Source organism: Athene noctua, chromosome Z, assembly GCF_965140245.1.
Source record: "Athene noctua chromosome Z, bAthNoc1.hap1.1, whole genome shotgun sequence".
Taxonomy (NCBI): domain Eukaryota; kingdom Metazoa; phylum Chordata; class Aves; order Strigiformes; family Strigidae; genus Athene; species Athene noctua.
Genome location: NC_134077.1, coordinates 53,208,034 through 53,233,133, shown reverse-complemented (window position 1 = coordinate 53,233,133; position 25,100 = coordinate 53,208,034). Strand labels below are relative to the sequence as shown.

Sequence of the window (25,100 nt, the reverse complement as noted above, 5' to 3'; positions counted from 1 at the left end):
TATAATATTCCCCTAAAAACTGACACTTCATCAAGCTACCCTATTTTGCTAGATGTGTTGTATAGATAGCATGAAGAAGAAATACAGGAAATAACTTGTATAAAGCATTGCATTCTACTCACAGTACTGCAATAAAATCATAGAGTCATACAATACCAGGTTGGAAGAGACCTCAAGGACCATCTGGTATAAGCTTTACTGGCAAAAGCACAACCTAGGCAAGATGGCCCCGCACCCAGTCTAGCTGAATCTTAGAAGAGTCCAATGTGGGGGAATCCATCACTTCCCTGGAGAGATATTCCAGTAGCTGATTGTTCTCACTGTGAAAAGTTTTCCTCTTGTGTCCAGTTGGAATCTCCATAGGAGTAATTTGTACCCATTACCCTTTGTCCTTTCCATGTGACTCCTTGTAAAAAGGGAAGCTCCATCTTCTGTGTAGCCATCCTTTAAATACATGCTTGGTATCATCAGCAAACTTCATCAGGGTGCACTTGATCCCATCATCTATATCACTTGTGAAGATATTAAACAGTGTTGGGACCAATATTGATCCCTGGGGGACCCCACTTGTGAGAGGTTGACAGTTTGAAAAAAGAGCTGTTTACCACCACCCTGTCAGCCAGTTCCTACCCACCACACAGACCACCTGTCTAGACCATAATGCATCAGTTTCTCTAGGAGTAGGCTGTGGGGAACTGTATTAAAAAGCCTTGGAGAAATCCAGGTAGACCCCTTGCCCCACGTCAGCCAAGCAGGTTACTGTGTCACAGAAGGCAATCAGGTTTGTCAAGCATGATTTGCCCTAGGTGAATCCAGGGCAATGTTCCCAATCACATTGTGACTTGTGATAGCCCCCAGATTCATTCCATAACTTTCCTAGGGACTGAAGTAAGACTGATGGGTCTATAATTTCCTGAATCCTTTAAGTCCTTCTTGTAGATGGGGGTGACACTAGCCTTCTTCCAGTCTTCTAGCAAGTCCCTCAATCTCCACGATGTCTCAAAGATTATGGAGAGTGGCCTTGCAACAACATCAGCCAGCTCTCTTAACACCCTCAAGCGGATAATGCTGGGGCCCATAAATTTGTAGGGGTCAGGCTCCTGTAGTAGTTCACATACCAACTCCTTCACTGACAGTGGGCCTGTGTTTGCGGTGACCTGGATTTTTGCTCCCAAGGTCTGGGACCCAACCAGTGCTGGTCAAGCCAGAGGTGAAGAAAGTGTTGAGAACCTCTGCATTTTGAGCATTGTTGGTGACTAATTCACCTTTCCTGTTTAACAGCAGGCCAGTATTTTCCTTCTATTTCTGGAATAGGATATTTTTGTTTAAACAGGAGTCGTATCTTTTAATGGAGCTTCTGAGTTGCTTCAATATGCTTATTATGCATTAATATATGCAGGTGTGAGTGTATATGTGTATACCTCTGCATGTCTCCTCAAAAGTATACCAAATCAAGTTCTGACTCACACAATTAATGAGGTAAACTGCTTAAAACAGGTCAGAAAGGAAAAAAAAAGTTGTATCTTTAAGAGGATAACTAGATACAGTTTTTTCTTTATTTTTGGATCATCATTGGATCATCATAGCAGCCTTGCAATCCACAGCTGGCATCACATTTCCAAAAAGATTCCGCAGTTTAATTTGATTAGAGGTACTTCACCTAGTTTGACCTGATTATTAACTCAGATGGCTGTTTACAAGGTCTGTATATTCCAGGTTTTGTGGTTTATGAAAGCTGCATGTCCCAGTCTCCCACACCAGATGACATTTGCATCTCGTGTGCATAAGAAGCTTTAAATTATGACTTGCTTCTCTTGAGGACAGCTTGCCATGCTATAAAAACCAAAAAACTCTAACTTCCCAGTTTTAGTCTTTTTTGCTTTCTGTGTGTACACTGCTTGTAAGTCTTTCCCTTCATGCTCTAATGTCAATCAAAACCCAAAAAAATGAAATCAAATCTGAAGAAGCAAATACTTTTTATTTTCTCCTCAAGGAAAAAAGGGATTATGGAAACCACACTTACGGGTAATCTCCATAAACCATTTCTATGACTACTCCTCCTAATGGAAAGCTCTGTTCCAGTTCTGAAATATTTTTTATTTGTAAAGTGAAATGTGTAACACATAATAAAAGATCCTCTGAAGAACAATTATGCTGATTTGGTTTAACCAGACCCAAAGTATAACTGAGACTGGTCCACAACCCTTTCAAATGTTCACATATTTTTCTGAAACATTCAGAACTGCTCTACACAAATACCTGCTACAAATCCAGTGGAGCTGAAAAGTCTCATTATCCAGTTCCCACTCCAGGCAATCATGAAATCTGAGTGTTGCTGACATGATCCATTTATATACAATATTTATTTAAGGACAAAACTTCACTTTTTCCTCAAGCCACCTTTTAACCAGACACTTGAAGGAAATGAATCAATAGTTCGTAACACTTGTGGAATCAGTCTCTCAGGTTTATTCAAGCCTTGTAACACATCATCTGGCAGACAAACTTTAAAGGACAATTTTCAAGCAGGTTATAAGAATTATACTACCCTAGTTTCTAAGAGTTAGTAAGATTTAGGCCTGGCCAGAATCTTTTGGAGAGAGAACAAGTTAACAAGAGATACCTGATTTATTGAGTTAAATTCTCAAGGTGTTATCTATTTTTTATGTGTTGTGCACACATTTAAGTGTTGTGCAGCATTTCTAGACATAGTTAGCATTTTCAGGCTTTTATTTTACAACTGAGGATACAAAAGAGAAGAATGACTTGAAGATCTTACAAGTCATTAAGAATAACTGGAAGATAAAAGTAGAAATATGCATAAAGCTAGGTAAGAATTGGTGCCATGTCTTTTGGCACTGAGCTACAGGACAAACTGGATTCTGGCTAAGCAATCTGCCTGGTATCTCCAACTCTTAATTTCTAAATAATAGGCAGCATAAGCGGTTAGCAAGAACTCTGTCCTACAGAATTCTTCAAAGAATCACAGAATAACAGAGGTTGGAGGGCTAGAGAGAACATCTAGTTCAACCCCCCCTACACAAAGTAGCGTCTCCTACAGCAGGCTGCTTAGGCCTATGTCCAGTTGAGTAATGTAACGGCCAGTACTGGACCCATCGGAACTCAGTATTCTCCACTAGTAATGGGAGTTCAGCTGGACTTTGCGCTGCTGATAACAATCTTTTAAGCCCTGAAGTTCAGCCAGTTTTCAATCCCCCTCACTGCCCATTCATCTAGTTCATACATCATCAGCCTGTATATAGAGGACGTTATGGCAGAAAGCAGTGAAAGCCTTGCTGAAGCCACGATAAACAACATACACTGCTCTCCCCTAGTCCACCAAGCCAGTCATTCCACTGTAGAAGGCTAATGGACTGGCCAGGCATGAGTCAGAACTACTGAAGTCCAGAATTAGGATCCTGCTATTTACCTTGTTCCCTTCTCTCAAAATCCTTGACTCCACCATCTTATGGTCACTATAGACCAGGCAGAGCTCCAGGTATCCCTGCTGCTCTCTCATATAAAAAGTCAGTTCTGCTCGTTACTGTCCTGGCCTGTCCTTCCCAAACTGCCCGTATCTACCCACAACAGCATTCAGTCATGTGAGCTATGCCACCACATCTCCATGATCCCAAAGAGACAGTAGCCCTTCAGATGCACACAGGGGCACTAATGCCTCTTCTTTGATCCATTTGGGGTATGCATCAGTGTACAGACACTTCAGAGCACCCAGTCAGGTTCATTTCCCAAAGAACTGAGAGCTTCTTGAATACTGTTAATTGTAAAATACTGTGGCAAATGAACTGCTGGAGAAACAAAAGGCCTTCTAAAATGTTAATTCAGTGTGTATCACATTACAAAGTTCCTCTTTGTAGCACTTTTAACGCTGGCATGCTTAATTAATACCACTGAATTGAACCACCTCTTCTTTATTCTAGTATAGAATTAAAAAACCAACTTGCATTTTCCAAAATTCTAGGTGCCTGTTCTTTCAATGGGTTTCCGTTAGACTTGCAAATGCTGAGTGCATCTGAGAATCACTAGCTCGCTTTTTTTTCAGACATACTGATGGGAGGATGCTGTAAATGTAACCAAGCTGCTCTTTTTAGATGCACATCAGTTAATTTATCTCTTATCTCTGTCAAAAAAGAGTGAACAGAAAGGCCACAATGTTCAGGGATATAGCACAGATTTTAAAAGTGTTTATCCACATTTTCCTGTTCATTTTTGTTGTTATCTGAGCCTAACACTACTCTTATGAAATCTAAACTAAGACAAATATGAGCAGACTTCAAATTTTAATATGAAGTTTGGATATATTCAACTTTTCAGGAATTGCAACAGCTTTTCTAAATTAAATCCTTTTACAAATCTTTCCCTGAAGAAACGTGGTGTGAGACATTTCTGACATTCTAGCAAGCAACTTCTAACTTGTGCTAGAAAGATTCCTGAAATAAGACTTTCATATTCCAAAACTTTTAAAAATACATGACAGAGCTAAAGAATTCTCTGGCTTCTGAAGACATTTGCATTATGAGCCTGGTCCTATAGGGGGGTACTGCATGAAAAAAAGTCCTAATCTCAACAGGCCAGCTTGTTTTCTAGCTTTTTTTCTTTTTTGTAAAGTCTAGTAAAGATGCAGAAACTTCTTGTAATTTGTGAGACAAATTTTAATGGCAAAACTACCTGTTGACATAACCATTCCTTTTAAGGCTGTGCTCCTCCCTTTGTTGTCCCTCCTGAAGGGTGTACCTAACTGTAATGGAGACTCATCCTAGTGACTTCATTGGGATCTTCAGGTGCAGTTCTGTTTCCAGCTAAGCCACTGAGGTTTTACCACTGTCATAAAAGTGGAATGGGATCCTTGGAGTGTAGACAGAATTTTACTGCCTGTTTATCAGAAAAGTTAACTGTTTAAGCAAGAGTTTAATCTGGTTCTGATTTCCTTCTATTGTGAAGTCATAGTACTGTATTTGTGACTGTAAAATAACAGCTGTACTCTGCATGAAAGAGTTATTAAGCACAAATATTTTGATAAGAGTCAAATGCAACATAGTATTCATAAAACACCTTCTGGTATAAATACACCCTTCTCTTCAAACATGATCCAGTTTAAAAGCTTGCCTTAGAATCACAGCCTATATTCTTGATAATTTTCCAAAGACAGTCCGAGAGCTGAGGTTTATTAAGTATCCTAGGTCATGGTAAAGTTACATTGTGTTTATTTTGCCCAGTTTTTAAAATCTGAAATGCCATCCTGTTTTCAGCTTTGGTTTTATGATAGATAGTTTTTGACACATTCCTTTGATGCATGACTACATGTATGTTTTTAAAACAATGTAATTTATTGGTACAACACTACATTTTATTTTTAAACAACCTCCCCCAAAATACATGGGGCCCGATATTCATGTAGTTTATTGTAGCAACTGTATTGTATTACTGCCTTCGTGCTTGCTGTTTTCCTATTAGTCTGACATAACTGGCTGATGAAACACCAACCACCTTTCATTAACTTCTGTTGGAATTCTGGCTAATAGCAGATAACTAAAAGGAGAAATTTAATTGTGCGCCAGGCTGCATGTCTTCATTACTCTTAAGAGCAGGCAGGTATCTGCCTGCATGTCAGCTGCAGCTGTTCTGAAACAGCATGGAGACCTACATACTAGCAAATTTGTTGCCTTGTGTTGTTTCTGAAAATATTGTAGGATGCAGAATTTTGATTAGCCACTCTGAACATCCACCTTTATTGTACACAATTTTACTGCATATGCCAAAAGGAACCTGTTCTGTTTTTTTTTTTTTTTCTCTAATGCATAATCCCTCCTTGACATGTCAGTAAAATGAAGTTACAAGATAATTAGAAACAATGAGATTCATCCCAAACTGGTCTTTTGCATTTAAAAATTAAAGTTGCTTTAGAAATAGATCTTGCACGATATTTACACACATACGCTTAACTTACATAAGAGAAACCACCAGATATTGTGCTATTAAAGTCATGTGAATGCTTATTGTCAAAGTAATGGCAAAGATCTAGGAAGTCCTACCCTTTGTGTAACATACTATTAACTAGCAACCGAGATATGAGGCAATCTGCATATATATCTTGGTGAGCTGAATTTTTTCAGCAAGAACGTCTGTTAGTGATGGTTTCTAATTTGCAGTGTTACCGCACCAGCCAAGCTCTTCCGAAAACGGGTGGAACTAACTGTTGTAGCAAGGGAGCCTCTCTCACTTGAGCCCCAAAGGCCGTTACCTTGCTGCACGTTCGATTACCAGGCTCCAATCGCCTCATTGCAGCCAACTCCTCTCTACCATGGCAGGGGCAAGGCTGTGCTATTCCAGAGCACCAGCCGTTCTCCCTTTCTTTCCTGTGCAGTTTCTTCACAGAAAGTAACTTTAGATCCCCATTTTTCTCCCCTCCTTTACAGATTTTGCTATGAAGATAGGCAGCATTAGGGGGAAACTGTTACTGTATAGCCAGTATGGGTCAAGAAAACAAATTATTCCAGCAGTAGTTATGATCGGCTCAGGGGCTAGAGTCAGGGGCCACGCGGTATTTTCCACCAGTCGCAGATCCGTACACCACCACCACACGTACCACACTCCACCTCGGTGCGTTTCTGTGCCAAAGCGCACTTGATTTGGTGCGTGCAACGCGGCCCCGCAGCACAGACCCGACTTACTCCCAGCCCTGCGCCGGGCCCTCCCGGGGACGCGCCTCACCAGCGCCCTGGCCCTCCCCCGGCCAAGCGCCCCCCGCGCCACGGCTACTGGCAGCCCCCGCGGGCCGCGGCCCGGCCCCGGGACAGCCCGCCTAGGCCACTCCGCCCCGCGCCGCGCCGCCCACCTCCCGCGACACGACCGGCGACCCTCGCGATACTTCCCGCTCTACGGCCCCACCGCCGGCTCCTTTAAGAACAAAGTCCCGCCGCGCCCCTCGTCTCGCGATACCTGCCCGGTCCCGTCTGCCCCTGCGCCCCCTCCGCCCGCAGTTCCCCTGCGCTCTGGCCCGGCCTCCCGCACCCGGGGCCGCTTCTGCCCGTACCCCGACGGGCTTGGGGCGGCGGCGGGTGCCGCCCTGGTGGCGAGGGGCGGCGAGGCTGCCCGGCCGCTGTCGGGGACGGCGGTGGTGCGGGGAGGGGGCCGAGCGGCCGTTTCCTTCCCTGGCACGCTGTTAAGGTGCCCGCTGTGGGGCTGCTCCGCTCCCGCGGGACTGCTTCAGCCCCTGCTCCCCTGTGACTTGCCCGGGGGGCGTGCGGCCTTCAGCGAAGGGTTGTGGGCCCTAGACAGGCTCGTGCCCCCCCTCACCACCGCCAGCTGCCCCTCCGCCCCCTTCCCCCGGGGGCGGTAGGCCCTGCTGGCGCCCGGTCCCCACCTGCCCCGGGGTGCCTCTGTCCAGGGGCTCTGCTGGGCTTTGCACCGCCAAAAGTTAAAATGTGCGATGATGTCCCAGGTAAGCATCTTACGTGTACCCTTACAGAGCCGTGTTCCGACATCGCCTATTCAGGTTTCTTCAGGTGGAAAATGAGAGCAGGTGTGGAAGTAACGAGGTGCTTGGCAGCCCACCGTGTTTAGTCCCACACATCCGCCGTGGGGAGGAGCGGGGCCGCGGGCCCGTGGGAGCTAGCTGGCACTGCCCTGAGTGTATCTGTTACAGTGCTGCGAGGCCTCGCCTAACAGCAAAGCTGAGGTGTTTGAATGGAAGAGTATGGTGGTGTATATGTTTTAGAAATATTGAGAAAGCTCTTTAAAGTATGTTTATCAGAAGCATACATTTTGAGCTTGTTTCTTGCAACAAGTGGAAACCTGGTTAAGTGAAGTCAAAACGTTCTGCTTTGTCATACTCTGGAAGAGAACATTTTTGGGTTTTTTGGCCTGTTGTTTACCAACTTTGTAATTAAGCTTTACAATGTAAGAAGGGCAGTGCATTTACTTTGTAGTATCCTTGAATTTTGCTTTTCCAGCCATTTATTGGAGTGTAAAAAGAACTTTTGCATGCTACATTAAGTCGTCAAACCTCAATAATTAGAAAGTATTCATGATTGGTTTGCTTTTTGTTTTGGTGGAGGAATAGTTGGAAGGAGCTAGGGTGTGACAGTAGGCCATTATCAGCACGATTTAGCATAGTTAATAATGTAACAGCACATTTTTTTTCTGCTGGTAAAGGGGTAAGTACAGACAGGCTGGTATCTTAAATATCACCTTTCTTCATTGATGGCACTGTAGCTATGCTAGGAAGCCACACCAGATAATTTTCTTCATTTTTAAAGACAGCACGCTACATAAGTTACGGTTCTGGTACAGAAACCAAGAAGTTAGTCGATCAGGCTAGTTAAAGTAGCAATTCTTGCTGTGGCTTGTACAACATTATTTTCTGGGGTTTTATAGCAATGGTGTCCTTAATACCATTGCTTTTATTTTCTTGCTCTTTTCCTCATTCTCTTCCTTGTTTCTCACCAGATTTGGAGCTTGGTAATACTGAAACTATTGCTCAATGCAATTTATTCCACTTTGCACCTGGAACTCTAATTCTAACAAGTCATTAAACTCAAGTAAATGCTTAGTTAAAAACAAAGGTGCTGTCATCTTAAATTATGGTTTTAACTTGAGAGTCTTTAATGTCCCACGTCACTTCAGATGTTACTGTAAAAGAAAGTAATTATGGAAATACTTTCTTATTTTTAACTTTGTTTTGCATATTTAACAGTGTGCTTTATATAGCTGGTTTCGTTTTTTTCAGTTTTGTTTTTGAGAAATTGCTCAAAGACTTAGATGCTACTAGGTGAAGTTCATGTGCACATTTTTTTTGCATCAGTTTGAGCATGTGAGACACAATACAAATGCCTTAAACTTTAAGAGATTAGTTACATATAATTTGTTGAATATACTGTCTGTATTTCACTTTTTGCCTCAAAAAGAAACATCTGAGCTTCAAGTCTCTGAGAAGATCAGAGAGAATGGCTGAAGGTGTGGAGCAGCTTATGTACAGGTCAATGGGTATAGGGCTGAACTTACCAAGTAAGGATGATGAGGGACATTCTGAAAGAAATCTGCAAGATGAGTCAAACAGAGAGGTGGTGGTTTATGATCTTGTTAGTATAAGAACTAACGGACCATCAGTTTAGTTTGTGGAATCATAGCAGGCTTGAAAGGTATTAGAGTGGAGACCTGCAGAATTTGTAGTCAGAAGACCCTGAATGGAAGAAATCTGCATGGGTTGAAAGGAGAATGGAGCTACTTGTAAGAGAGACCCACTGGGGTTTGGTAAACAGAAAAACCATGCCTGGCTCAGGGAATCTCTATTGCTAAAAGAATACTTTAAGGTTGAAAAACTTTTCTAAAGTAAAAAGAAATATTTTTATATTTTATATAACAAAAGGGCTTGTGCTGTTTTTATTGTTACCTGTCACCTGTCAATTTGTGGCCACTGCTGTTTGCAGAATAGTGGGCTACATGGATGGTTTTGTTTTATTTCAGTGTAAGTATTTTAATTAATTTTTAAGAATGAAGTATAGTTACCGTTGATGTAACTAATACATTGTGCAGAAAAATCCTGTGAGCATACACTTCCAGAAGCTCAGGAACTGGTGAGAAGAACCTATCTTCTCCATGAGTTTTTTGCACTGAGAATAAACATGGAAAGGTGGAGTTTCTTGCCTTCAGGACTTCCTCTTCTCTTTTCCTTACGACTGAAAAATAACTGGGTCGATGTGCCCACAGAGGTGTACTACCACTGGTCATAGGTGTGAAGTGTGGATACTTGCTCTGATGCAAGATTCTCTCCAACTGGTTAGTTCCCATAAAATTCTTAGGTGCTTCTCACTGTGTCCTGGTTTCAGCTGGGATAAAGCTTTTTTTTTTTTTTTCTTCTTAGCACTTAATGCTGTGTTTTGGATTCAGTTTGGGATTTGCTATGAGAAGAATGCTGATAATACACTGACGTTTTTAGCTGTTGCTAAGAAACTAAGCACTTCTCAGCTTCCCATGTCCTGCTTGTTAGCAGGTACACAGGAAGCTGGGGGGGAGCACAGCTAGAGCAACGGACCCAAATCGGCCAATGCAATATTCCATATCATACAATGTCATATCAACAGATAGATGAGGGTTGGCTGGGAAGCTTACTCTGGCTTCTGGGATTGTGGTTTTGGGATTCTCACTTCTCTGGGATCGCTAGCTGGGAATGGGCTGGACATCAGCCAGGAGGTGGTAAGCAATTGTATTGTGCATTACCTGTTTGTATTTTCTATTATTACTGTTCTTATAATTATTATTTTAATTTTATTTTACTTCAGTTATTTTTTAGTCTCAATCTACGAGTCTCCTTACCTCTCCAACTTCCTCCCTATTCCCCGGGGTGGGGGAGGGTGAGTGAGCAGCTGTGTGGTGTTTGGCTGTCAACTGGGTTTCAACCACGACACACTGCTACTGATAATGATTTTCCCAGAAGTAGCAGAACTTACTCCAACAAATAGATAAGAAACAATAAAAATTCTGCAATGAGTCTTGTGTCCCTTTCTTGGTTTTGGATGGCTGATCAGGGAAAAGTTGGAAATTATTTCCATAAATTCAAAAGGACAATGCTTCCTCAGTTCAGATTTGGAAAACTTGATGTGCAGTCATTATTTACGAGGTCTTTCTCTTTTTACTATGAAGTGTGAAGGCCTTGTTTTTTGATAGAGGTATTTTGTTGGGTTTTCTGTTGTCACATTGGGTTCTGATACACTGATGTTCTTCTTTCTCTGTTAGCAGCATACATACAACTTGAAAATCATCTTTGTGCATGAAATGTAAAAATGAAATAGTTGAAAATGAAGCAGTTCAGTCATCTCTGTTGTTAATATTTGATACACTGTAGAGGAACAGATATTAACAGTTCCAGAATTGACAGCTCTGTAAGCAGTTTACTGAGTAATTAGCCACTTTGATGAACAATGTAGGCAAATGGCACAGTACTGTATGTTCTTAGAGTACACATCTGTTGTTCCTGAACATGTTGGGGTTTTATACCCATTCCAGACTTTGTTGTGAGAAAGGTGATGTTTTCCTATGTGATTATAATTATAAAACAATTTATTAACACTGCAGTACTAGATTCAGATAGATTAGAATTGTGTCTAATATAGAAGGCCTTTTTGAACAGGTCATGTGGTCTGTTAAATGGACACAAAACCTGCAGTCATTGGCATTTCAGGGTTTGGCTCTGTGAAGCCACTGTGTAACAACTTAATGAGTCAGAATTTGGCTTTTACATTGGATTTTTCATATAGATTCATATATTTATAAAATAGCCGTGTTTCAGCAAAATACAATTTTATGTCTAGCTCAGGATTTGGTTTTAAGCAGTAATTGGTATCCTGATTCTAGTGCTACCTTCAAGAAAATTTTTGTCTTACGTTATATACATTTTGTCAAATAAATTTATATACAATGTTTTATTAGTGTGACAAAAAGAAATACTTTGTACATCTGGCTGTTTTATCACTATGTGTGTTTGTTGTTGGTTTTTTATAGATAATTGGCATATTGGTGACAAATGCCTTGCCCCTTGCCTTGAAAATGGGAAACTTCATGAAGGAACTATATCCTCTATTGAAAAGGACAAGAATGGGAAGTTATTTGCTGTTGTATCATTCTTGGAGTTTGAAGAAAGGAAGATACAAATAACTAAACTTTGTAGAGTCGAAGCCCGTAGAGGACCCTGGAAAAGCTTAATATTTGATGATGGTGATCTGGAAAAACCTTATTTTCCTGACAGAAATCTTCCATCTCCTGCAGTTGCTTTTAAATTATCTGACAATGGTGATTTTATCCCATATACAATTAACAGATACCTGCGTGATTATCAAAGGGAAGGAGCCCAATTTCTGTATGGACACTATGCTAATAAAAGGGGATGTATTCTTGGAGATGATATGGGCCTTGGAAAGACAATACAGGTATTATTTTTGTTTATTACAGTGAGGGGATAGATAATTTTTTTGGCAGTATGTTTTCTGAGAGTTGTAAATCTTTTTAAAAAATAACGTATTTAAGAAAAGCCACCTCAGTGTCACTTAACCTTCCTGTGCTAGTGTGAAGTTGGAGGAGGCAGGATGTGACCATCCAGGACAGCACTTCGGTCCAGGAGCCACTGCTGATTTAAAACTCACTCCTGACAGTCCATGAAACTAGGATGTGGCCCCTTTTAGTGTAAGCATGGATAATTATGGTAGTTAAAATGTTAGTATTAATTTTATGCTGAGTTTACTTTGAAGTTACCTGTGCTTTGTGAGAGTGATTTGCACTGGGGTACCCTAAAAGTACTTACAGTCTTTACCTGACTGTAGCTCTTTAAATGTCTTTTTCCTTTTTTCCTAAGAACAAACAGTTTAACTGTACTGGAAGCAAGAAGGAGCAGACACATTTACTCCCATCTCTGGAAAAAGTGCTTAGATGTTCCATGTTATTTTTATCACTCTCTTGGAAATGTAACTTGGGTTGATGAAAGGACAAAGTATAGCTGGATATTTCAATTATGCTTTGAATCAGTGTGGGCCAAATGATATTTTTATTTTACTAAAATAATGGTGATTTTATGTTTGAAAATTCTCTTTAAGCTGTCTGATTTCAAGTTAGCAGCTTGAGTCTTATGGTGGCTAGTGTTTGTTCCCCTTTATTTCCTCCCTCCATGTGTCAAACACAAGCTCATTCCTTCACTGACAAATACTGACTGTAAGGTCTGTTGCCCTTCCATTGACGAAAATGTTGACGGACACCCTTCAGTATATTGTTCTGTAGCAGACTTGTCAAGAGGAGTGAGTAAACAACTGGCAAAACTTCTCTGGATAGAGCATTTAGAAGTGTATCATGGATTTGTATAGGTGTTGATGATCTGTTAACAAATGTTTATTAAAACTAAACTGCATCCGTTTACTTTGTGTTTTACCTAAGCTTGGCCGTTTTTCTTATCCATGGCAGTTTAAGAACTTGCTTGTTATAGAGGTTTTGTTTCTACTCAGAACTGCAAATAATCTGATTTCATATAGTCAGAAGCATCTACATAAAATAGTAATCTGGGGGGTGGGGGCTTGGAATTGAGTTGTCTTGTTTTTTGAATCTCAGAGCTGATTCAACAGTGACCTGGTCATGTTTATCACACAGTGACAGTGTGGTATCACACATAGTCCTGTGCAGAATTCACATCTGATGTTTATTTTTTTAATCAGTGTCATGTTTACAGAAGACAGGTAGAGGTTTTGAAGAATACCTTGCATATTTTTTATAAAACACATCATTTATGTTCTTCAAGTTCAGTATGGGAAAGGCAGTTCAGTGGATATGAAGTAAAACAGGATTTCATTGTTTAGGAAAGAGTATTCATAAAAGAAAAAATAGTAGTTGAACTTCATCAAGTAACTGATTTAGTCTTATAGAAAATTTGTCTTATGCTTGTTAGTTGGCTGTTTCTGAGTTATGTGATGATTTATGAGGTAAATTTTCTAGAAAATTTTGCATTTTAATGTTCTCTTCTGAACTGATTTTTGCATAAATCAGCCTGACTCTATGGTGTTCTCATTTCAAGCTGAGGTTGGAGGCAAGTAGGATAATGTTTCTTAATGTGATTTGCAGTAAGTTAGTTTCATATCCAGGCCTAGGTTGCTTCCTGCTTTATCTAAAGAGCCAAAGGTTTCTCAGCAGAGTCGCCCTTTTACAGCCTTTGCTATTGTTACAAGTTTGTGATGCATAATTCTTCCAAAAATGGAAGATCTGGAAGACACATGGACATTTTATGTTCAATTGAATTTTATTCTTATTCTCAAAAGGATTTTAAAAAAATTAAAGTCAAACAGCATGCAAACTTGCAGTTCTTCTTAGCCTCAGTTTATATATATATTAAAATATTTGGTTTTTCTTTTCTTCTACATAACTCCTTCCCACCTTATGCCCCAATATGTGATGGATTTCCTGTCTTCTGCTCATCACCCTTCACTCAGGTATTTTTCCTGTACTTCTGCACTCCTGGCTGGCTCTTTCCCCCCACATCATTATAGGAAGAAAACTCTGGACATTTCCTTTTTTGTGGAAATCAACAGCTGACAGCTTTACATCTGCCCTGCTATAAGCAGCTGTGTAGCAGTTGCAAAATGAAGTGGCTGGAGCTGGCTGCCCTGAATAAAGGGGGTCTGTTGAGTTTTCAGAGGAAGGGCACCTCTTGATGCATCAGGTTCTTGCTGGTGCTTAGCCCCATGAATACTGTTTATCCCAAGTGGATTTTACAGATTTGGGTGTTCTAGCCAGATAACTGTGCCTTCTAGCTGTACTGGATTACTGTGGGAGCAGCTTGGAATAACCTATGATGGGGTGTTTGTCCTTGCTGTGGTGCATTATAATAAGTGTCTTCTCATAATCAAAGGGAAATCGCCTTGACTGGTTTGAGGGAATATAGCCCAAACACACCAGAAGAAACTGGCTTTGAAGCTAATACAGGAACTGGAAGGAATGGAACATACAGAAAATTACGTGTTAGTAAAAATCTAACCTCTGGTTTAAACCTCTTCTTCCTTTTGCAGAATAGTGTTGGGAGTATAGCAAGCAAGTATGTCTTGCTTCTGTCTTCTCGTCTAAGGTTCAAGTGTCCTTCTGAAAATAGAAAAGAATTGCAAGGCATGCCTCGTCTCCAGTTTTTCCTGGCTCTATCATAGTATTTTCTATATTTTTGGGAGTTTTCCACTTAGAGGATGAAAGAGTAAAATAGAGTAATTAATTGCTATTATCATGAATTCAGAATTGTCCAAGGGAAGGGATTCCTATTCTAAAAACTGAGATTGATTTAAAACAAACAAAAATCCTGAACAAAAGTCTCAATCCTTCCCCCAAACCACCTTACTAAATCCTATCCAGGATTTTGTCCTAGATGTTTATTTTCAGTGGAACTCACTCAATTCCTGTTTGTGTTTTTTGTACATAATCACTGAGAATTGTTTTCTTTCTCAAGGTCATTTCGTTTTTGGCTGCAGTTTTGCACAAAAAGGGAACACGTGAGGATATTGAAAATAATATGCCAGAATTTTTACTGAGAACAGTGAAAAAAGAATTGAAGTCTAATCCCAAGAAGGTACAGCTTTTAGATATACAATCATAAGGATTTTGGTAAAAGGCAATACATGGATTTCTTTGTTTACTTGCTTTAGGAGTTTATGTGTATTCGTTTTTAAAATTCAGCTATTTAGGCAGATTAGGGTTTCATGGCTGTCCTAGCAGTGTTAGGGAAGCCTTCAGTTTTCCAGACAGTTGTGTGTTATCTAGCTGTTATTGTCTAATCTGTTAATACTGTTGGTATGCACTAACACAAAACATTTGGAAATATCTGGCTGACATTTCTGGCTAGAATACTTTGAAAAGCTCATGTCAGTGAGTAGAAAATGACAGTTTGTGTGGTTGTGTTTCTGAAGTACAAAAAGCGTATGTGTCTATATTAACAGGATATTTAAATAACTAAGACAAATGCATATATTTCCAAAATGTATTATTAATATTTTCTTGAATGACTGTCATAATGTCAGAAGCAAGCTTGATATTCCAGGTAATTGACTATGGTTACAGCAAATAAAGATATATGCAAGTTCTGTGTGAATATGAGAAATCTGAAGGTAGTTTTAATTTTACCCATTACAGGACCCATTCAATTTCTGTTTTCCATTTCTATTTTTATTTTACTGGAATAATAGGATTATTTGACTGACAGAATGGTTTGTATGACAATAGTTCCATAAATAATGGATACAGCTTCCACAGGAAATAGAGGGAGAGAGGAAGAGGCTAAGGGATAGCAATTCATCTAAAAAAACCCAGGAATGCTTCTGACTGGGAACAAAGGAACAAGAATTTCACTTTGAGGACAGTTAGGTATTGGAACAGATCAGAGAGAGGTTGTGGACTGCCCCCATCCTTGCAGGGTTTTGAAGACCTGGGTTGGGAGAGCCCTTGACCTGGTCTGAATTAAGTGTTGCCTTGCTTTGACCAGAAAGTTGGACTAGAAACTTCCTGAGGTCCCTTCCCACCTCACCAGTGTTACTATTCTATGATATTAAATGAACTGTATGAGCTGTCTTAAATTTTTAAACCCTTCTCAGGTCTGTCTGTTTTGAAGTTGTATGATGACTAGACTTGTGGATTGTAGGAAGCTGATTACCCTCTTCATCTGTTTTCTCCATCTGTAAAACATTTTATGGTATACAGGTAGAGATGCTGCAACAAAACAAAGTGTTAGTACTTCATGTCTTACTGCAGTTGTTAGAGCATCATTTGAGTACGTAGCAATATTTTGTTTCTTTTAGTATTACAGTATTTTTCATCTGTACTATTTACATACTCTCAGTAAGCAGATTACTTTTGAATTTATATTGACTCTTCAGATATTTCTATACTATGCTTTGACGTGACAGAATTAAACAGTTCAAACTGTTCAAAGCAGTAAAATAAATCTCAAGATTTCAACTTACTGAGAAAGTGCTGTTGTAGTTACTGCAGTAATTCTGCAACTTGTGCTTGTTTTTCAGACTTTCCTCATAGTGGCCCCTCTTTCAGTGCTGTACAACTGGAAGGATGAGTTAGACACATGGGGGTACTTTAAGGTGTCTGTCTTACACGGCAGTAAGAAAGATGATGACTTGAGTCGCATCAAGCAAGGTAAATGTGAAGTTGCCCTTACAACATATGAGATACTTCGCCTGCACTTGGATGAATTTAACAGGTAATGATTTTAATGTATTTTTCTATACACAGAAATTGAACTGTCTAATTTTGCAATGTTCTTTGAAAGTACTTATTATTTCCATGTAATGTATTTAGTGTTAAATCCAATGACTCACTGTGCTGAAGAGAAGAATCCCATTTAACTGTCTTTGTGGAGTTGATCCTATACTATGTTTGTAGTGGCATGCTTGGGAAAAGGAAATGTTTGAATAGTTTTTGTAAAGCTAGTTTTTGATGTTAACCCATTCATGAAGTGTTCTTTAAAAGCTGCATGAATTGCTTGCCTGAAAACCCATGGTAACTGGAAGATGTGCAGAAGGTATTTCTGTCTTGCAGTACAGTGTAAGGAGAAAAAAATCTGGAATTTTTAGCAAATGTTCAAAAGGTATTTTCCTTGTTACGTTTTCTCACCAGCTGGATGAAATTCGTGAGTCCTAAAACCTCTTGAGATAGAACGGAGGTGTGTGTGTGTGTGTGTATAGTTTGAAATACTCAATGGATTTAGCAGAATTAGAGTCGTTCTGACAGCAGATTGTATCAGAAATCTTACTTTATTTGCTCCATGGCTGTCAGCATTTTCAAACTAGAAGTTTTGCCTTTACTTTGGCTGTGTTCAGGAGTACTTAGCCTCTCATCTGATCCTTGTGATCCTCTTTCCTATGTCATCTTGGAAGTAGGGTACAAGTTGTGTAAATAGCTAGTAGTGGCAGCCTGTCCTTAGCAGCTGGTGTTGTCCGTGCATCTGCAGATTTTGTCATTTTAGGTGTTGGGAAGGGTCCAGGCCCCAGAGAGTGTCCTAGTGGTGTTGACAGCCATCACCAAAACAATCAGATCTCCATTTCTCTCTGTGCTCGGGTCCAAAAAAGAAGTGTAGATAGAAGAGTAAAGGAGCTGTGTTAGCAGTACCGTAATTCTTGCTGTTGTGTCTCTGATGAACTCTACAGGTTTGGTCATTGAATAGGTCAGGAAGTGGGTGCATGTGCAGAGCAGATCTGATGTGTGACTGACTGCTTGCAAATACATTTCACAGAATCAGAGAATCATCAAGGTTAGAAAAGACCTTGTAGATAATCCAGTCCCACCATTAACCTAACATTGACAGTTCTCAACTACACCATATCCCTCAGCCCTATGTCAAACTGACTCTTAAACACCTCCAGGGGTGAGGACTCCACCACCTCCCTGGGCAGCCCATTCCAACACCCAACAACCCCTTCTGGAAAGAAATACTTCCTGACATCTAGTCTAAAACTTCCCTGGCAGACTTGATGCCATGACCTCTTGTCATACGGGTTGTTACGTAGTTAAAGAGGCTCATCCCCAGTTGTCTTCGGCCTCCTTTCAGGTAGTTGTAGAGGGTGATGAGGTCTCCCCTCAGCCTCCTCTTCTCCAGACTAAACACCCCCAGTTCCCTCAGCCACTCCCCATACGACCTGTGCTCCAGACCCTGCACTAGCTTCGTTGCCCTTCTCTGGACACGCTCGAGTCATTCAATGTCCTATTTTTGTAAGTGAGGGGCCCAAAACTGAACACAGGCATCGAGGGGCAGCCTCACCAGTGCCCAGTACAGGGGTCAGACCCCTTCCCTGTCCCTGCTGGCCACGCTATTGCTGACACAAGCCAGGATGCCATTGGCCTTCTTGGCCCCCTGGGCACACTGCTGGCAACTGTTCAGCCAGCTGTCAATCAGCACCCCCAGGTCCCTCTCTGACTGGCAGCTCTCCAGCCACTCCTCCCCAAGCCTGTAGCGCTGCTGGGGGTTGTTGTGGCCCAAGGGCAGCCCCCGGCATTTGGCCTTATGGAAGCTCCTCCAGTTGGCCTCAGCCCATGGCTCCAGCCTGTCCAGGTCTCTCTGCAGAGCCTCCCTACCCTCGAGCACATCAACACTCCCACCCAACTTGGTGTCTTCTGCAAACTGACTGAGGGTGCACTCAATCCCCTCGTCTAGATCATCAATAAAGATGTTAAACAGGAGTGGCCCCAGCACCGAGCCCTGGGGGACACCACTCATGACCGGCCACCGACTGGATTTAACTCTCTTCACTACAACTCTCTGGGCCCAGCCATCCAGACAGTTTTTTACCCAGCAAAATGTGTGCCCATCCAAGCCTCGAGCAGCCATTTTTGCCAGGAGAATGCTGTGGGAAATGGTGTCAAAGGCCTTACTAAAGTCAAGGTAAACTACATCCACAGTCTTTCCTTCATATAATAAGCAGGTCTTCCTGTCGTAGAAGGAGATCAGGTTTGTCAGGCAGGACCTGCCTTTCATAAACCCATGCTGACTGGGCCTGAGCATCTGGTTGTCCCTCATGTGTTGTGTGATGTTACTCAGGTTGAGCTGCTCCATCAGCTTCCCGGGCACTGAAGTCAAATGGACAGGCCTGTAATTTCCCGGATCATCCTTCTGACCCTTCTTATATATGGGTGTCACATTAGCCAATTTCCAATCAGCCAGGACTGCTGGTAAATGATGGAAAGCAGCTTGGCGAGCACCCCAGCCAGTTCCTTCAGCACCCTCGGGTGTATCCCATCTGGTCCCACAGACTTGTGTGTGTCTGTGTGATGCAGCAGGTCACTGACTGTCTCCTCCTGGATTGCGGGGGGGTCGTTCTCCCAGTCTCTGTCTTCTGGCTGAGGAGCTGGATTCCCTGAGTACAACTAGTCTTGTTATTAAAGACTGAGGCAAAGAACCTCAGCCTTTTCCTCATCACTTGTTACCATGTTTCCTCCTGAATCTACCAGGGGATGAAGGCTCTCCCTTTTCTTTCTTTTGCTGTTGACGTACTTATAGAAACATTTCTTGTTGTCTTCAGCATACGTACTGACTAAACCGCTTCTGCAGAGCACGTGACTGGATGGGCCTATGATCTTGGAAGAGACTGTGTGTCTTGCTTAGCTCAAATGATGGATTGACCTCAAAAACTGGTCTTAAATAATTAGTTATCACTAATAATATATGGGCTCAGTTATGCATGTAAATCAGCATAATGAGCGATTAAATGGAAGGAGCATGGATATGTTCATCTATTAAAGCTCCTTTCAGAAACTCCTAGTTTTTAGCAGATTTTTAGGAATGTAAGGAACTCAGATATGAATGACTGTATTTAGCAGGCATCAAAAATGCCACAAGATCAGCCTTCAGATTGGTGAACTAAATGCAGCCTGCTCAGGAGAGAAGTTTCCTTCTAAACCTGTTAGCTTTTTGCTGCTTGAAGTATCATCATAGTGAATATGATGTTGTTCTGAAATATTCATTCATATACATAAAGCAATCTCATAAAGTTAATAAATCTCTTCCTAGGGATTTGATGACTTAAATCATTATCACAGTGTACAGGTCATTCTAACTCCCAAGTTTTATGCTTGAACTGGCTGCAAAATGTGTTTTGGTCCCTGCTTCTAGATTCAAAATCTTACTTATGAGTGAAATTAGTGCTGATGAGATGTGTTGTTTTTTTTTTTCCAGATATTGAAAGCTGCTTTCTTCACAGAAGACATTCGATACAGTTAACTGTAGTTCATTTACTTGGCTACGTAGTTTAGTCATTATTTTCAACTATGGCAATTACATTTACTAAACAATATAAAGAATATAAAGAAACTGAGTAGTATAATACAATGTAAAACAAATCAAAAAGTAATAAGCGTCTTATAATAATCACAGCTACTTGTGTGGCTGACTTCACTTTTTATGCGTATGTGGGATGATTGGATAAATAGTTTCAGTTAATACAATATTTCTTGTTGATCTGCAGTGTAGAATGGTCTGCTGTGATAGTGGATGAAGCCCATAGAATCAAGAATCCAAAGGCTCAAATAACTCAAACAATGAAGTCATTAAAATGCAGTGTTCGCATAGGTCTTACTGGAACTATTCTTCAAAACAATATGAAGGAACTTTGGTGTGTTATGGACTGGTAAATAAATACTTTTTTGTTGTTGTTAATCACCTCTATATGTTAACTATGCAGTGGGACTGGGATAGAGTTGGATGATCTGGACCCATCTGTGTGAAAAAACCTACAAAACCCCACAACTCTCTCCCACAAAAAACACAATGTTTTGTGAGAATGTTAAGTATGTTATTCCAATACATCTACAGAGGTAAGCTCCTAGTAGGAATTTTGCAGTCAATTTATACATTTGGAGCTCCTCCTATCTGCTGCTTTTGAGGAATTTGGGAAGCAGTTAAAAATTTTTTTTTCTTCCCCTATGTTTACCTTTTCCATTCCTCTTTTTTTTTTCTTCTGTGTGGAGTACAGTAGATAAAGAATCTTCACACAGCTTTGAAGAATGTTGTGCCTTTGCTCTGTCCAATATGTGCAGGTCATTCTGACATACTTAGAAGATGAAACTAATAATATTTTCTGTTTTTCAAAATGCACAAATGCACATATTTGCAAAGCAGCTATCTTGTCCAGGAAATCTAACGGAGAGGGAGAGGTTGAACTAACCCTAGATGTAAATGTAAGCATGGAAGAACTACTGGGGTTGCTTTACAGAGCAGGAACAAAGCAAATGTACCTTAAATATAAGGATATACAGACTGAATTGAAATACTAGGAAAGAAACACTTTAACTGCAAGCTTAGTGTTGTACCTGGTGCATTAAAACTATGCTGATGTTGTTCATAGACTGTTCCAATGCGTAGTGCTGCCAGTGATTACTAAATTCTTTTTACTATTGGGTTTCTTAAAATTTTATTTAGTTAATTGTAATATCTGCATAACCTGGTTTATTAAAAACAGAAAAAAATGAAAACATGGCTGCTTAGCTTCTAATTTAGGCTCCTGAACAGTAGCAGCCTTGTAGTTTAGAGGTTCTATATACTTGTGACTTCTGTTGTTCTGTTGGTCAGCTGAGCTTTTGTTTTTCTGGAGATGGGAACCCTTTTTCTAAGGGGAATGTCTTAACATTTGAGGGTCACAAAATAAATGAAAAAAATGGCATGTTTGGAAGTAGTATATGTTTCTAGTTATATACACAATTTTTATTCATTTCTCTAGTGCTTGTTAATTTAAGATCTCTTGCTGTTAATCAGAAAAAAATTGTGGTATGCTTTTAATCAATGGAAATGGATAGACTGCCTTGGAGTAAAGAAAATACTGTTACTCCTTCACAGAAACCCCACTCCCTACCCCACTTTGTCTTTCAATAGGGCTGTACCAGGACTTTTGGGTACCAGAGTACATTTCAAGAAGAAATTTTCTGATCCAGTGGAGCATGGCCAGAGGCACACTGCAACTAAGAGAGAGCTAGCAACAGGTCGTAAGGCCATGGTGATGCTAGCAAGAAAAATGTCTGGCTGGTTTCTGAGACGTACCAAAGCACTTATCAGTGATCAGTTGCCCAAAAAGGAAGACAGAGTAAGAGTGCCTGCATATTTCAAATACAGTGTTAATGAATATACCTCTTCTTTTTTGTTTTTTTTTGTTGTATTTTCTCTCGTTCATCATGCCTGTAGTAGTTCATGGTTTTCTTTTGGATTTAGGAACGTAAGAATCCAGAGCCTTGGAGAAAATGCACATGCAGTTGTGTGCTTTGTTCACATAATTACTATGATTGCATGTTGAAATGGAGTTAATCAAGCATGAAAATGCTCAGCTAGACTTCTGACTAGTGATTTACACATCTTTTATGTGCACTTTTGTACTTATCTGTGCAAACCCAATGCAATGTATGTAAATTGAAATTCTGTGTAGGACTTCTGAATTTGCAGCTTGACACGTTGTGCATGGAACAGTATGCTTTTCAACTCCCTCAATTTTGATCACTAAATAAAAGAAAAACCCCAAACCTAAAGCTGATTGTTGTCTGTAATCCTGTTTATCTAATGCTATTTTAAACATATGAGGTGATAAAACTTTATGTCTATAGCTAAGAATTCTGATACATTTTTATGGAATATATTTGTGCTGTCCTTCTAAGTAGCTTGCATTAGCTTGCAGCTGTTTTTTATTTTCAAAATTTGGTATTTGTTCTTTATCCATAGTGCGTAATAATGTCATCTAAACTGTCTTCTGAAGGAAAGATTAGCACAAATGTCAGTCAATCACTTCTAAATCTAGCAGGTTTTATTCATTCTCTTGTTAATGTGAGTATATGTTCGAGTTACTGCTGTATTATTATAGCTCAGCATGGTGCTGCTGCTGTGTGGGTGGCCTAGGTTAAGGAATGATCTTGGGATTTCTGTCTCCTGCTGTTAAGACTAAAGATGTCATGGAGATGCCACCCATGGTCTCTAAGAAGGATAAGAATTTTGGCCATAGCACTGTGTAGATCCTTGCCTTCTCATTGCTTATTCTTATTGCTTATTTGTCCTGCCTTTGGTAGTACTCTACAACAGCTACTGCCTAGAAGGAGGAAATAAAGGGCAAATTAAGTAACTGGCAAAGCACAGGAGAACCTGTAATTACAATTATGCGTTTATTTCTCTCACTTTTCCCTCCCCCTAAACCTCCACAGAAGTCATACTGAAAGGTTTATAGAAACCTAACAGGAGGTTCTTGTAGCTTGACATTGGTAGTCTTGGTAGAAATGGGGTTTGTGTGTGTGTATAAAATATGTACATTTTAGTCACATTTTCATGCTATTTTGGTGTCCAGATCTGCATTTTTTCTTTCAGTGGCAGAATAATTTCCTGTAACTATTGGAGCAAATATATTGTTTTCTGCTTTATTTTCAGTGTTGTGTGTTTTATGTTTTTTGATGCAGTGCTCTTTTGCTTTTTATTGTATACTGGGTATAATCGTGGTTTTGGGGTTCTCTCTTTGGCAGATCGTGTACTGTTCCCTGACCGAATTCCAGAAAGCAGTGTACCAGGCTGTGCTAAAGACAGAGGATGTAAGCTTAGTATTACAAGCAGGAGAGCCCTGTAACTGCAACAGTGGCCAGAAGAGGAAGAACTGTTGTTACAAAGTGAGAACTTGCGCTGTTTGGATTTTAGCACATAGTCTTTCTGGTTTTCTTCAGAGACTCTCTGCCGATGAGTTGCTGATTAAAATGGTTGTGTGGTCGGAGGCCATCTGTTTGGGAAATCCCAACTGGAAACATGGTTGGCTGCATGACAAGCATAATGGAGTTAGGTACTTCAGGCTTACAGCAGAGCTGCTTTACATGCCCTGAACAGGTGGTTGTTATTTATGCAGTAAATTCTAGGATGTGTTGTATTAATAAGTGCACCTGTGATACAGTTGATGTTGGCAAGGGTGTTGCATTGGGATGTTCAGTATGTGTCAGGCGTGCTGCTCCCATGTGCCTCAGGCAGTCCATGCAGAAGCTGCAAGTCAGAGGCATCCTGGACCCGGCAGGTTGTCTGGGCTTTGCTTGTGTTATAACTGCAGTTGGATTATGTCTTTCTGCGCTGCTAAAGATGTGCTTTGCTTTGCATCATTGAAGGGAGGACTGCGACAGTAGCCATAGAGCACAAGCAGAATTTTTTTCACTGGTATGAGCTTGACAGATTTCTTTATCTTTGCTGGACTTCTTTAACACTCAATTAGTCTGTTTTGCCCATATCGCTGAGTAGGCTCAGATAAAGCACATCTTTTAAACATTTAGAGGCATATGTCTCATACTTGCTTCTCCCTATCTTTCTTCTAGCCTCTTTTGATTCTTGTGTAGTGGTGGGAGGTTTTTTTCCAAATGATGTAGCTTAATCAGCCTTCTGCATCTTTCTGTAAAAACAGTCCACCTGTCAGCCTATTTAATATGCCACAGATATTCACATTAGTTATTTGCTGGCTTCTGTTTCTCACGATGTTTGTAGTAAAAGTAAAATGCTGTTGAACTTGATTCACAAAGGGCAGTAGGCAGGCCTGCAGATACTTAAGTGCTCTTATGGACTGTTTTATTCCAGAGTTAACTGTGAAATTTAGTAACTTGAGAAGGGAAAGGAAAATGAATATTGATTGAATCAACCAAGCATAACCAGAAAAACAGCTGATGCTGTTGCTGCTGCTGCATTGTAGAATGTTTGAAGTTGTTTGAATTAAGTTACTTGAGATGTTTGTTAAACTTTATACATTTTTGCTGTAAAGTAGTTAGCAGTCATAGGGTAATAAGTCATCCAAACAGCTCTGGTCTGATTTACATTGAATCATTTGTAAAGTTACTGTCTTTTTGCCCACTGAGGAATTCTTGGTTATCTTAATAATAGCATGATATCTGTAGAAATTCTATCTGAAATATTTAGCAAACTGACATAGTCATGAGGTTTTTTTTCTTTTTAATATGTTTTTCATTAATAGGATCACAAAGCTGAGGAAAAAACCTTGCTGCATTTTTGTTAGAAATATAGTATGTGTCTCTTTGGAGTCAATTGTATTACTTCTAAGAATTACTAATGCATTAAATCTTGT

General features: G+C 40.3%; 1 protein-coding gene across 10 annotated transcripts in view; it reads left to right on the top strand.

Annotated features, from left to right (window-relative positions):
• The first annotated feature begins 6,992 nt into the window (after window positions 1-6,992).
• ERCC6L2 (ERCC excision repair 6 like 2) overlaps window positions 6,993-25,100 on the top strand; it is a 59,396-nt gene continuing 41,288 nt past the window's right edge. For 8 of the 10 annotated variants that reach the window (XR_012635623.1, XR_012635624.1, XM_074932936.1 and 5 more), the window contains exons 1-7: window positions 9,765-10,212; window positions 11,518-11,942; window positions 14,981-15,100; window positions 16,545-16,738; window positions 20,496-20,657; window positions 21,899-22,106; window positions 23,518-23,658. Coding sequence is in view for 8 of the 10 variants with exons in the window: in XM_074932936.1 (XP_074789037.1) it covers window positions 10,086-10,212; window positions 11,518-11,942; window positions 14,981-15,100; window positions 16,545-16,738; window positions 20,496-20,657; window positions 21,899-22,106; window positions 23,518-23,658 (1,377 nt within the window). In the remaining 2 variants the exon portion in view is untranslated. Of the gene's footprint in view, window positions 7,460-9,764; window positions 10,213-11,517; window positions 11,943-14,980; window positions 15,101-16,544; window positions 16,739-20,495; window positions 20,658-21,898; window positions 22,107-23,517; window positions 23,659-25,100 lie in introns of those variants that run through there. The other 2 variants (XM_074932937.1, XM_074932938.1) reach the window with 2 other exon arrangements.